This window comes from Impatiens glandulifera, chromosome 3 (genome assembly GCF_907164915.1).
Source record: "Impatiens glandulifera chromosome 3, dImpGla2.1, whole genome shotgun sequence".
NCBI classification, from domain to species: domain Eukaryota; kingdom Viridiplantae; phylum Streptophyta; class Magnoliopsida; order Ericales; family Balsaminaceae; genus Impatiens; species Impatiens glandulifera.
Genome location: NC_061864.1, coordinates 63,885,989 through 63,900,668, shown reverse-complemented (window position 1 = coordinate 63,900,668; position 14,680 = coordinate 63,885,989). Strand labels below are relative to the sequence as shown.

The 14,680-nt window shown below is 28.3% G+C and overlaps 2 protein-coding genes across 2 annotated transcripts; both read right to left on the bottom strand.

The window, feature by feature from the left end:
• Positions 1-1,371: 1,371 nt before the first annotated feature.
• On the bottom strand, positions 1,372-4,512 carry LOC124931058 (putative HVA22-like protein g). The gene is made up of 7 exons (XM_047471447.1): positions 4,376-4,512; positions 3,079-3,119; positions 2,882-2,980; positions 2,745-2,801; positions 2,589-2,652; positions 2,303-2,512; positions 1,372-2,013 (listed from the first exon to the last, which is right to left on the bottom strand). Exons 2-7 carry the CDS (start codon positions 3,108-3,110, stop codon positions 1,543-1,545), a joined length of 933 nt encoding a protein of 310 aa, XP_047327403.1. The 5' UTR covers positions 3,111-3,119; positions 4,376-4,512; the 3' UTR covers positions 1,372-1,542.
• A 3,408-nt stretch (positions 4,513-7,920) lies between these two features.
• On the bottom strand, positions 7,921-12,342 carry LOC124931162 (cytokinin riboside 5'-monophosphate phosphoribohydrolase LOG1-like). The gene is made up of 7 exons (XM_047471559.1): positions 12,165-12,342; positions 11,624-11,721; positions 11,522-11,552; positions 11,162-11,261; positions 9,921-9,991; positions 9,443-9,586; positions 7,921-8,069 (listed from the first exon to the last, which is right to left on the bottom strand). Exons 1-7 carry the CDS (start codon positions 12,297-12,299, stop codon positions 7,983-7,985), a joined length of 666 nt encoding a protein of 221 aa, XP_047327515.1. The 5' UTR covers positions 12,300-12,342; the 3' UTR covers positions 7,921-7,982.
• Positions 12,343-14,680: the final 2,338 nt, after the last annotated feature.

Below are 14,680 nucleotides of genomic sequence, written 5' to 3'. Positions count from 1 at the left end.
TCTAAAAATCCGAGTTGAGATGGGTTTGAAATTTTTTTGAGGTTGACTTAAAAAAATTACGATAAAATTATGGATAAAACGAGAATAAATAGAAATAAATTTTATCTTTTAAAAAAAAATAGATAAAACTTAGTGTATTAAATTACAAAAATTAAGAAATTATGAATAATATAACATTTGTATCGTAAAAAAATTATTATTATTATTTTTTCGGGATGATTTCAGCCCACCCGAACCCTTACATAGATCTGTCCATGTTTGAATAGAGTTGCTCTATGGTAGGGCTGCAAACGAGTCAAGTCGAGCTCCAGCCAATTTGAGCTCGAGCTCGACTCGATTAAGTATTTTTTAGCTCGACTCGAACGAGTTTGTAAGTAAATAGTCGAGTTCGAGTCGAACTAAAAATTTAAGCTCGTGCTCGACTATTTACCTATAAACTCAGCTCGATACGAACACTTGAACTAAAATTAAATTTTTAAATATTTGTGAAGAAAAAATATTTACATTAAATTTTAAATTTTAATATTAAAAAATATATATTATTTATTACCAGGCTAAAAAATGCTCGACAAGGTATCGAGTAAGTATTATATGAGTTCAAACTCGACTCGAATATTTAATGAGTCGGCTCAAACTCAATTAAAGTTAAACTCAAGTCGAATTTTGACCGAACGACTCTCGAACAACCGGACTCATTTGCAGCCTTACTATGAAATCAATCACAAGTTAATCAATTGTCGAAATTGAAGTGAAACTTATTAAAATATATATTAAAACATTATTTTATATAAATTGATAATAATTAAATATTTAATAAATACAAATTTTTAAAATAAATTATATATATATATTTTTTCAAATTCAAATTCGGTTTCGAACGTGGGATTTAGTCTTCTGACCTAATTTAATGTATTAATTATGTCGAAGACAAATGGAATAGTTGGTAGCTTATGGTAAGAAATGACATCTTCTAAATTATTATTATTATTGTTATGACCCACACCCCACGACTTTCCAGGTTCATCAACAAACTTCCTTTAATTTGGTTCAACTGTCCTATCCTTCCTTTTATTAAAATAATTTTTTATTTTGAATCAAATTTACTTGTTTAATTGCAATAACAAAAAAAAAAAATAATAATAATCATTACATCGACAATCTATAAGAGTTCAAAACCAATACAATCGGAGAGTTCAGAAAATCAGAATTTTTTAAGAGTTCAAAACCAATACAGGGAGTTAAGAAAACCAGAATTTTGTGTCGTGACATTTTCTTTTTATGACCGTCTTCAGTCATATTTTATCATAAGAGTTCAAAACCGATGCAATACGGTTTTCATACAAGTAATCTAAACCAACCGATCCATACTAATCGAGTATAATAGATTGGATTGAATTTACTCGAAAAAAATACCCAATTCAGTTCAATCCTCATCATGAAAAAAGGAGAAATGTTAGCAATTGTGAATTGAACAATAACTGCAAATGTACAGAACACAGATTTTACTAATCACATTACAAAAGCATGAAGAAAAAAATATACTCAACCACTTGCCCCTGCACCTCGAGTTTTTCGCAACATGGCCCTTGTCACTCTTAATGTATTATCCTCCATGACAGTCTCCTTCACGGATGAAGATGATGGTTTGTCTATGCTCTCGTCATTAGCCGAAGACGAGCCCTGATCAGTTTCCATTTCTTCGGATTCGTCAGTTTTTGTAGCCAGAATAGATGTTGTTCCAACCTTCGGATTAGATTTTGTAGTAGGATTAGATGTTGTTCCAACCTTCGGATTAGATGTTGTTCCAACGGAAGGTTTAGCAACAACTGTCTTTTGAGCGATTATGCTTGCTAAAGGGGCTTTGGTCGAAGCACTAGGTAAGGGGACCCATTCTTCATCATCATCATCCTCATCGTCGTCATCTTCTTCTTCATTGTGACTCGGGGATGGATTATTGGAGGACAAAGGATTAGATGAAATTGGAGGTGCTTGACGATTTCCTTGTACAGTTTCCTGTTTTGGTTTATCATGATTAAAGCTCGACTGGTAAAGAAAATAGAGATTGAAAGTGCATCAATGGTTGAATTCATGTGAATTCAGATGAGATCACATTTAGACAGGTTTCTCATCTAGATTCAGATTCAACTCCATACACATTTGGAAGTATCTAGGGTTTTTCTTACAAAATTATTTATATGTTGAAATACAAAACTATTCCTCCTGCAAGCATAGGATATTCCTTTCTCGTCTCATTTATGTTATAAACCCTAGTTTATCATATCTTTTGGTATAAACCACGTACCTGAGTCGGGCGGGGTCTAGGTGTAGACTGGGCGGAAATATATTGGAGAATGTCAAAGACTCTAGTCTGACCATAACTGGCAGCTCTTTGCCAATATAAAATTGCATAATCCCCAGCCCTACTCCTCAGTTCCAACAAATTGCGGTCAATTTCTGTCTCATGCTTAGCAAGATATGGTCTGAAGAACGAATCATAAACATATGTGGTTCCCTGAAAAAGTCAATCGATATGGATTATATATAATATGGTTATCGCATTTACAAACAAATCATGGAAATCAACCAACCTTAGTTTTTGGAAACCACAAGTATATAAAGAATGCCAGTTTAGCTTCACTATACATGGGAACCCTAAAAGAAAGATAAACAAACAGGCTCTGGTATCACATAATCATGAACAGATATCACATCTCTATTTTTGTCAGTTATTAATCATGTCTCACCATGAAATGAAAGTATCACCAACTCTCTCAAAAACTGTTAAAACCGCCACTAGAATCCTGAAAATGTTCAAAATCAAGGGACATTTTAACAAAATTGGGAATATTGTCAGTTTAGAAGGCGTTGGGAAATTTCATACCAATACTGGCACCAAAATCTAAGATCCTCAATATCTGGTTTATTCTTCTCAACAGTCTTGAAACACTCATAAGCTGGGTAAGCATAGCCAAATACCATCCTGGTGAAAGGAAATTGGAATATTTAGTTCATCAAATACAAATCATTTATCCCAGCATTATCAAACCCAATAGAAAAGAGAAGTTTTTGAATACATACGCCAGTCCTCTAGAAAGAAATGATCCAATCATTTTGTATACCTAGCATGACAAAGGGAAGTAGAGACAACATTAATCAATTTCTACAAATAAATTCTCAAATGCATAACTATGTCACAATTTAATTACCATCTTTCTACATCCAGGTCAGGGCACAATTAAGCATTCGACGATTAACAAATATTTTTTGAAATGATAAAGTTAGGATGGAAACTCATTTTGCTTTCTGAACTTTCAAAAATGGCTCAAACTACTTTCCATCATCAATTTTTGGTTATCACTGTTAGTGTCTTGATATGCACTTTAGAAAGAAAACAATAATTTAGACAATGATTGAGATTAAGGAGTTGCAAAGATTGTGTAGCAATGATTTATTTTTTTTTCACCGGGTAAACCAAGAAATGATGGCGACAAGTGTTTTGAGCCATTTTTAAATGTCGAGGAAGCAATAAGAGCTATATGCAAGTTCATGAAGCAAAATGAACATTTACCCTTAAAGTGGGCAAAAGATTATGATATTCTCTATTACCTACTGAAGTGTTTAAGAGAAAGATGATATATTTCTTCCCTTCTCATGTAATGAAACAATGTCAAAATTTAACTACCATCTTCCTACATTCCAGTTAGAAAGCACAAATATGTTTTGAAATGTTAAAGTTTGTACTATCAAAGCTATCGCAAATTTACATGCCAAATCTTGAACTCGTGAAATGAAATCTTGAACACGTGAAATGAACGTAGTTTAAGTATGTGCTTGTTCATTTTCTGAACCATATTTTCATTTGAACCTAAATATCCTGTTTACTAAACATGACAATAATCAAAGTTTTAGCTTATGAGTTACAACACAATAATAAACAAGATTATATCCCCTATATTCACATAATCACAAGAAAATCAAGTGAAGGTTCTGATATCAATTATCAAACAATCAAAACCACTTAGCAAAACAGTTCTTCAAATCCTAATCTTATCTTAAAATCTTAATCAACCTCTCAAAACCACTGAATATGTATTCGTATCTTAACAATGCAGAAATGTGCATCTCGTGAAGACAAATTTATCATCTAAAACACAAACAACAGACGATCCATTATATTAGACTAAATTTAACCAAAAATCAGGTTCCATTAGAACAAAACAACATGAACCTAAGAATTCCAAATGATAAAACCATAACCTAAGAATTCAATCATTCGATTTCTCTCAAGAATCAAAATCAACGATGAAAACGTTCACCGCAGAGACTATAAAAGTGAAGTTTCACTTAAGTAACGAAGTCAAAAATCAATCGGTACCTTGACCAGAAGAGTAAATAACAACCGCCGGCAGCGTACCGGAGAAGTTTCGCCGGAGAAAAACGACGGCGACGGCAGGGAGAGACGAACGACCGGTGACTATAAAACCTTCCTTCTTTCTCTCTCCTCTCTCCGCCCCCTCTTTGAACTTCATAGAGAGCGTCAAAGGTTGCAATTCAATACAGCCAGGAGCAAAATAATTATTTACATACTTATTTAATCACCGTTGAAATATACGATCAACGGCTCATGATTAACTTGATTTATTTATTTTTATGAGATGACGTGTTAGGTAATCTCAGAATTGTGATATTAAAGGAACGGTTAAGATTGTAACCCGCGTAGTAATTTACCATAGAACCATAGCACATAGTAGAATAAGGAGGTAATCAGACAAGGGTATAAATGTCAATTTAAGGATGCAGTTACATGATTACATGACAGCCCTGTGATGTAATAAATAGGGCAAAGTGGAATGTTGAACAAAGTATATATGATCGATCAGCTTGGATACTAGGGATAGTAAAAGAAGCAAAGATTTATTCAAAATCTACAAAATATTCTTTATATACAATATTTTCTTACTTTTATATAAAAACAGAATTCTTATATATATAATTAAAGTTTGGATTTAAGCTAGTTATATTTACGGGGTTATAGGTGTGGTTACGGGTTATTCGTGTTTATCGGTTTGAGTTTTTTGAATATTTATTTTTTTAAGTTAATTCGTACCGAATCGAATTCAAACAAATTCATAAAAACTCTAACCATTCGGTTAGAATTCCAACCGATTTTTTTCTTCTTTTTATTGTCAAATCAATTTTGAAATTCAAACCAAAATTCGAATTTCAAATTTATATTTTTCAATTAATTTTAAAAAATAACTAATTTTTTTTTAATAAAATATATAATTATATCTAATAAATTATATAATATATAATTAAAATAATAATAATAAATTATTTTGGTTTTCGTTTGTTTTTTTAATAAACCTTACTTCTAAAAACAAATTAAAAACCTTATTTTAATTAGAATAATTTAAAATTCAATAAAATTCTAAAAGAATAATATTTATTTTAGAAAATCGTTTAAAATCATTTCATTAGAATCAACTATGTATAATTAAACGATGACATTCAAATAACTTTAAAGACCCTGATTATTAGACATACAAACAAAGATTATAAATTATATCAAATTCTAACTATCCAAATCAGGATTTTTATTTCTATACCAACCGGCTGAATTAACATGTTGTCTTTCTCTTTTTCTTGTCTTTCCTTTTCCTCTTGCAATAAAAAGGGATGAACTGAGAGCTTGATAAATATTATTTATTCTTATTTTGATTTCTTTTTTTATATGAACTTGTTCTGATTTGATAGAAAGAATTTTTTAGAATTTCCGAGTTCTTCACCTTGTTGTTTTCAAATAATGAGTTTTTCAGGACCACTTAATAAATCTTAATGATACTACACAAAAGACTCTAGATACTAGTCACCATTAATAATATAAAAGTAAGTGAGTTGTCGATTCAACCTTCTCGGGACAAATACGACAATGACTAACTATAAATACAACTTTTTTAATGCACATATCATCCGTAAAAATTTCCATCGTTATTAACAAAAAAAAACTATTATTAATATAAATTTAAGATAGAGTAATAGAGCGATGTGTAAAACATATAAGGGTGTGTTGGCATTGGAATTTGAATTGAGGTTAATTTCAATTATTAAGTTTGGTAGAACATTTAATAATAAGAATTATAAATTGAACTAGAAAAATTTTCGTGCGATACACACGGATAAGGTTAAAAATAAAAAAATTAAAAAAATTATAATAATATTTATTTAATGTTTAAAATTATTAAAATAAAAAATATAAAGTTCTCATTTCACATTTTATTCACTTCGATAAAACAACTTATTTTCTTACATGTTTCATCACATATTTTTTCTGAATTAATCTCTCATTTCGTGACTTTACACTTTCACTTTGTCAATCAAATATTTGATTCATATTTTTTAATAAATAGCATCGTGACCTCACACTTTGGTCAATTAAATATTTGATTCATATTTCTTTAACCACTTTCAAATGATACCGGTCTATTATTCCTCGACAAACCACATCTCAATCACATTTGGTTAAAGGTTGTACTTGTTTTGTTAGGTTGCAAGTTCGGAACCTACAAATAATATTTTTAAATTTATTTTTAACCGTTTTAAGTTTATTGGCGGGTCAACCCACAATCCGACCCAAGTATCCATTTACTCTCACATAAATATCCAAATTAACCACAGCTCTCGACCCGGCAATCCGGACACTTTAAAAATTAAGCATCATTATATATATATAGGTTAGTTAAAAATTTGACTTTTATTGTTAAAATGTCTCGCGTTCATCAAATTTGGTGTTGAATCTTAAATATAAAGTGTTGTTAGCCTAGTTGGTTAAAGGGTTGTAATTGTTTTGTTAGGTTGCAAGTTCGAAACCTACAAATAACATTTTTAAATTTATTTTTAACCGTTTATGGGCGGGTCAACCCACAATCCGACCCAAGTATCCATTTACTCTCACATAAATATCCAAATTAACCACAACTCTCGACCCGGCAATCCGGACACTTTAAAAATTAAGCATCTATATATAATTATATATATATAGATTAGAATTTCAATGAATTCAATTTATTATAATTTTATAACTCTCATTTCATTATTTTTGAATTTTAGTTCAAAATATTTTTTTATGCTTTTCAAATAAATTAACTTTTATTTTATATTTAAAACACAATTAATATTTTCAATCAAAAATTTGTTTTTTGAATTTAATATGTTAAAATATCGAAGCGATATCTTTTTTCTCATTTAAGTTTTTAAGTTAACATTTTACTTATATATATTTATATATTATAAATTTAAGAAGTTAACCTGAACCGATATTTTGTTTTTGAATTTATGAAATTAAAATGTCGAACCAAATTTTTTATAAAAATCTATGAAGTTAACATGTTGAATCGATATTTTTTTTAATAAAAATTGAAACTTAAAAATTTTCTTAACACTTGAGTTATCCTAATGAGTTGTGTCAAACTAATATTTTAATAAAATAGATAATATATTAAAATTATTTTTATTATATTTTTTTTTTCAATCTAAGAATTGAGATTGAATTACATTCTCATAGAATTAAAAGTAGAATTTCAATGCCAATATCAATACCAATTTCAATTCAATTTTCACCCATCCAAACATAAACTAAGAGTTTTGTTTCAACATTTAACATTCTTTAATTATTCATATGTTGACAAACTTGTAATCAATTAATATTCAATTAGACAACCAATTCGGATCCTATATTACACAACTTCACAAATAAAATGCAAACTTCTCTACATAATTTGTAAATAACATCATGTAGTAAGAAAATATCACTAATTTAACACATACTTATATTCTACTTCATTCATGAATATAGATAGAGTGAAATATTATACATTAACTTTGTACTAATTAATTAAGCAGTATATATAAATATCACTATATATATATATAATTAAGTTGTTGTTAAGATCTTCGGTTGTGATGAATGGAGGCTGTTGGAATCAACGGCCTATATCTGATCTAGTGTTGTAGCCAAACTGCTGCTCCATCTCCCAACTAAGCATTGAGCTATGCATGGGAACATAGTCCTACAAGTTTGGAACTAGTTAATCAATTGACTTAAGACCTTGTTTGGTAGGGTTTTATTAAAACAATTCAACTATTAACTATAACCTTTAAGACATTAGTTTATGATCAGGTTACTTAATTCATAACAAAAAAAAAAAACATTAAAATACCTTTTATTTAAAAAAAAAAAATACACCCTTTATCAAAATAACACAAATCAACATTTTTTAAATAATTCATAAATTATTCTAAGCCAATAGGCTTAATTTTTGTTATTTTTTTTTTTAAATCTCATTATAATCAAATATTATTTTATAGAGTCTCAACAATCACATACTTTAATTTATTAATCAAAATACTAAACTATTTTTTTTATTTTAAAAAATATATTTATTTTATTATTATTATTATATATTAATATTATTTAAATCTTGTTTGATCTTTGTTATTTAAGGGTTTTTTGGATTTTGTCTAAAAAAAACATTGTTCTATTAAGAAAAAAAGTAAGTTATTTTGTTTTTAATTGGTTTAATTATTAAAAGGTTTTTATGTATTTAAAATTTAAATTTAATGGAAAAAAATTAAAGGTATTTTAATATTTTAATTAATAAAATAAATGATTTGATTATAATAATGGGATAGAGAGATAAAATGAGAAAAATAAATAAATTAAATCTGAAAAAAAATTAAAAAACAATATCAAACAAGCTCTTAATCTTTTTACCAAAAAAATAGTTATTTCAAAATCACAACATTTTTTTAATGGCCTCAATTGTTAAATTGAGACTCTTTATAGGACAAATTGAGATGATGTCTTATTTCAAACCTTATAATTTGAGACTATTTATTATCTATATAAAATATATTTGTCATTAATTTAACTAATGAATTTCAGCGAAGTAAAAATTTTGACTATCGAATTTCAGAGAATCGATAATCAAAACCCTCACTTTACCGAAATTCGGTAATTAAATCAATAATATATATCTTTTATTCATAAACCGAATTAAATCAATAATATATATCTTTTATTCATAAATATCATGTCAGCATTTAAAACTTTTAAGATAAAATCATGAAATGTTATATAACTCTAAAGGAGCATTAAATTATGAGGTTAAAAATAAAAGATCTGGAAATTTCAATTGATTTCTAATAAGGTTTTTTTTAATAATTCATATATTATTAAAAAGAATCTATACCAAATAAGTCAATATGTTTTGATCCAATTAACATATATTATAGAAATTGTTATAATATTCTCATAATATTATTGAGATATTATAACAAATCTCTATAATACTGAAATGGTTTTACCCTTAACATAATCTATATATATATTATATGAAATAAAAGAGATATGTACACTAAATTTTTTGTTACAATTAATTACCTCAAGCTTGCACATGAGTTCACGGGCAGTTTGGGCAGAGACTAAAATGTGACGGGCAGAAGGAGTGACAAAACCTTCATCAACTGCCTTATCTATGAAGGACAATAGTGAGTTGTAATACCCATCAACATTCAATAACCCTACCTGCATTATTATAAATATATGTCAAAATCAATTGATAAATAATGTTCTAATTATGTCATTTAATTATTTAAGTGTGGCCACCTTTTAAATCACCAATAATCTCAATCATAGACTTGTAACATTTAGCAAGAAAAAGAAAATTTCTTCACTCAATTAGGAAGCTTTTCATGTGCAATGAATGACAACCTTTGTCATCTATTTGAAAAAGCACCCGAGATTGCGATTGTTCATCTTATTTACGCGTTGCATGTGACGCGATATATTAACCTCCCACCATGATAGATATGATAACTTGTATTAATTTATTTGAAATTAATCAATTTTAGATGTATACCGGCTTATCATGGATTCCCAATTGAGCCCATGTAATCACTTCAAGAAGCTCTTCTAGTGTTCCATACCCACCTAAAAAATTGAATTATTAGTATCATAAGAAATTATTTTGAGTTGATTAAGCAAATTATCTATATAAAGAACTAACTTAACTCCTCTTTATCCTATATTATCCCAAATTAAAAAAAGAATAAGTTTATCCTAGCTAGCTAATTTTGTTTTGGAAAATTGAATTCATATTCAAAATGTAAATCTAAAAAATTTGTAATTCTCAAAGTAACATAATAAAACAAAACTTTATCTAAATTAAAATATTAAAAACAAATTAATGTAATAGTTTTGTTTGAAAACATTTTAAACAAGAGTGTAACTGAGTTTAAATTAAAAAATTATTAATGTATATTGTAAAACATATATAATATATTCAATATTCAAATAAATTTAAATATGAAATACTTGACCAATTTTTTTTCTTAATATTTTTTTGTTTAAAAACCTAGATTCAGCTCCTCCAAAATGTGAGTGTTTCTAAAAAAAAAAATATATTTGACTAGGAAAAACACACATAGGTCTTGTTTGCATTTGTGTTATTTAAATAGTTTTATTTGGTTTGAAATTATAAAATGTTGACTATTCCCTCTTTTACTCTAGTGGTAACAAAATGTGGATATTCTCAACCTCCCGAGGTCTTGGGTTCGAGCCCCATCAGGTACCAAGTTCTACGTCTGGTTAAAGTATATTTGCGGGCTATATGTTTAACCCGTTGTTACATTTTTTATTATAAAATGTTGACTTATTTGATGAAAAATTGGGTATTAATATTTAATAAAAAAAATAGTGAAAAAATATATCGAGCAAGACTATAGTACACCAAAGTCATTGAATACCTTTTGTGATTATTGAGTAAGGTGGTAATTGGTCTATTTGTAGAAACTCATCTTTATAATCTTGACTGGTTTTTACATATTAAAAAATACATGATAATTGAGTTTACAAAATGAAATATTAACAAATTTATTAATATATGTATATTTAATTAATACTTTATAAAATTATCTCGATTAATCAACATTCGTGTAAGATATTTCGTGTAAGATACTTGACAATAAAATGTTTCTGAAACAACTTAATCTCGAGTTGGGTTTGAACGAAAACTGTTACACATTTTCTCAATTTTTTACAAATATCTTATTTGGGTATTGATTTAAACGAAATAAAATCATACAATATTTACTAAATTACCTGGCAAGGCAATAAAAGCATCAGCTTGACGAGCCATTTCGGCCTTCCTTTGATGCATGCCAGAAACAGCTTTAACTTCTCCTATGGTCTCCCCAGTAATCTATCCAAAATAAATAAATAATTAGTTACTGTTTTATTATTATTAATTTTTCATGTTAAATTATATAAAAGAATTTATCTTAAATTTATCAAATCTTATCTTATCCCATCAGATCTGACTTGTCTGGTCTTTTTTTGTCATGACCAGTGTGGTCTATGGAAAACAAGAAAAAGAATCTTTGTTTTCTAATTTTGGAAATTATTCTTTATTAATTTAAAATGTAACAAAAAAAGAATTTTTTTTAATAACAATCTTTTTACCTCTCTAGGCATGAGTGTTCTTGGAATTACCCTGAAAATAAATTGAAAAAAAAACATTTGAATAAATTTACATTTAAAAAAAATAAAAATAACATTCGATACCCTAAAACATGACGACCGCCATCGAAAACAGTTTGAGAAATGAGTCCCATTAAACCGATACTTCCACCTCCATAAACCAAGTCGATTTTTCGCTCGACCTAACCATTTATCAACACTTTTACATTAATTATTATTTAAAAAAATAAAAAAATATTATTTTAATTAGACATTCAACTTGCTTACACACAAAGAAAAAGAAAGAATATAAATTTTTAATATGCACCTTAGGAAACAAGTAACACTAGTCACAGAAATATTAAATTAATCTATACCATGCCAATCCATTAATTAAAGAATTCAATTAGTCAAGACATTTAATGCTATTTATAACAACCCAATTGGTATATTATTATTATTATAATGAAAATTATTCCTGCAATAAATGATCAGATTGATTAAGGGTGGGTTCGATCCATTCTTCTTAAAATTAAAAAAAAATGGATAATGGGTCAGATTCAAAAATCAAAAAAGCTTCAAACTTTACAATTTTGACTTGAAATAGAATTGATTGATAGTAAAAATAAAAAGAAAGAGTACTGACCAATTCCTTTCCAAGTTGAAGAGCAGAAAGTTGATAAATAGGGTTCTTGCCGGAGCTGCTTCCACAAAAGACACAGATACGATTGAATCTTGATGATGGTCGGAGATGTTGTTGGTGGTTGTGATTGTTTTCCATTATGAAGCTTTTTTTCTCTGCAAATAAATGGTCTTTTTACTTTTAAGAGAGAGAGAGAGAAAGAAAAGAGAATGAAGAGGGAAAGGACAGTCATTGGTTTATTTTTATATGATCTGACAAACCAACGGCCCAATTCTCTCCCGGCACCTGGCAATGTCTAAGAGCTGGTTTGATGTTGGTTATTTGGGGATAAAAATAAAAAATATTGTTTGATGTAAGAAGGAAAAAAATTGTTTTTAAAAGGATAATTTACTTAATTACCTTTAGATAATAGGGTTAGATAAAAAAAAAAATGTGGAAAAGATTATTTTTTTGCTGTAGTGCTCTGATTATAACCTATCAATATTCATTCAACAAAGCAGACAACATAAAAAAAAAACGCAAATTTAGTATGTAAAACTCTTCAAGAAAATAAAAATCATAGGACGTTTAAGTCGTTTAAACCATCCACACTATGATATCGTTTATAATGAGTAATATAGAGTTATCACAAAATAAGGTTTACAATCTAAAATATTACTTAAACCTTTAAGATATATTTTTTATATTACTTAAATCACAGGACGTTTAATAATTTTTTTTTGAAGTGTTCCCATTAAAGATCTAATCAAGTGTTTTAAACTTGTAAACATCTTTTCAATCATCGAGAAAAATTCATGTTATAAAATTTAATCCATTGATTTGCCCTAAAACGTCGTTCTTTGAGAATGAAATTATTGTTGTTCGTCGTTATCACAAAACTCTCTGCACCGATATACAAAATGTTTTTCTCTACCTATCTACGATTGAGGCGTTGATCATCGTTTTTTATTCAAGATTGGTATATACACTTATTTGGAAAATTAAGAATCAAATTTATTTATTCCCTTCCACTTGAATTGACTTTCTAAGAGCTTGAAAATACTTTAGAAAATAAAAATCAAAGACTTTTATAAAAATAACAGTTCAAAGTACAAGGTCTTAAGTTTTTGAATAACCATCATAACAGTTCAAAAATAATCCATCGGTCCGGATCAAACATTGACCTTTTCTTATTCGTCTTCTCGGACGCCCCTTACCGTGTCATGCCCGAGTCCATTGTGTAACTCACTTTGTCTGACCGAGTCCGCCTCATGACACACTAAGTCCAACAAAGTTGATGAGTAGGACTAGGACCAACTCCGTTGCCAACAGGACTGTTGTAGCCTCGCCAGAAAAACGCGAAAACATGATTTTCGCGTCTATTTCAATTATTAAATTTTGTTCCTTTATCACTTGTAGAATTTTTCTATGCTAAAGAAGATTAATTCTTCATCAAAATTTGCTTAAATTTAATTTTGTTTTTAAAAAAAATTAAAAATATATTCGGTGGTATCGTTTTGAGATGTTTTACTTCATTAGGCACTGGATGTTACATCGGAGAATCTTCTTGGGAGTTTCTAAAATTGAATAAAAAACACTAAACAGGTGAATCATCTAAAAAATCCTGCAATCACAATCAAAATTGAAACTCAAAAATTTCATTTTTGAAATTCATTTCCCGGGTATAAATACTCGAGCCCCCTCTCGTCTAATCTCACACTTTTAGCGTTTACACGGGCGGGAGAAAGTTTCGTTAATCTATTACAAATTAAATAACCTTTGGTTGAAAAAAAAGAGAAAAACACAAATTGAATGGAATATCTTTGAAGAAAATGAGTCCAATTTTGAATAGACAAAAAGAACTAAATATCGTCTAATCTCACACTTTTGGCGTTTACATGGGCGGGAGAATGTTTCGTTAATCTATTACAAATTAAATAACCTATGGTTGAAAAAGAAGAAAGAAAAACACAAATTGAATGGACTATCTTTGAAGAAAAAAAGGAGTCCAATTTTGAATGGACAAAAGGAACTAAATAACGTCTAATCTCACACTTTTAGCGTTTACATGGGGGGAGAATGTTTCATTAATCTATTACAAATTAAATAACCTTTGGTTGAAAAACACAAATTAAATGGAATATTTTGAAGAAAAAAAGGAGTGTATAAAGATATACCACTTTGAGGCAGTTGCAGGTTGCACCTTTGTGTTTACATTTGAAATCAAATAATCAAAAATACCCTTATAAAATAATCCATGAAACTTTAACTAGCACCTTCTTTTCTCCTTTGAAAAGTCTACCCTTATGGTATTATTGACATGTGACATTGCTAGACTATTTATGCTTGTCCACATGTAGTTTCATATGGATGTAAATAAAACCTTTTGTTTTTTTAAGTATTTTAACTTTAATTAGGCATTTCATCACTAATGCATATATACTACCAACCTACAAAAAAGTAAAACTTAAAAGAAAATGAAAGAAAGGCTACTACTTGCAAGTTTTTATTCACAAATTATCATGAACTTTAACGGACTT

Coding starts and splice junctions, on each gene's coding strand:
- LOC124931058 (XM_047471447.1), bottom strand. CDS start 3,110: ATGATTGGATCATTTCTTTCTAGAGGACTGGC. Junction 2,653..2,744: donor GGTGATACTTTCATTTCATG/GTGAGACATGAT, acceptor TCTTTCTTTTAG/GGTTCCCATGTATAGTGAAG. Junction 2,014..2,302: donor CTAGACCCCGCCCGACTCAG/GTACGTGGTTTA, acceptor AAACCAAAACAG/GAAACTGTACAAGGAAATCG.
- LOC124931162 (XM_047471559.1), bottom strand. CDS start 12,299: ATGGAAAACAATCACAACCACCAACAACATCTCCGACCATCATCAAGA. Junction 9,992..11,161: donor TGCTTTTATTGCCTTGCCAG/GTAATTTAGTAA, acceptor TCAATTTTTTAG/GTGGGTATGGAACACTAGAA. Junction 8,070..9,442: donor AACTCATGTGCAAGCTTGAG/GTAATTAATTGT, acceptor CCAAACTTGTAG/GACTATGTTCCCATGCATAG.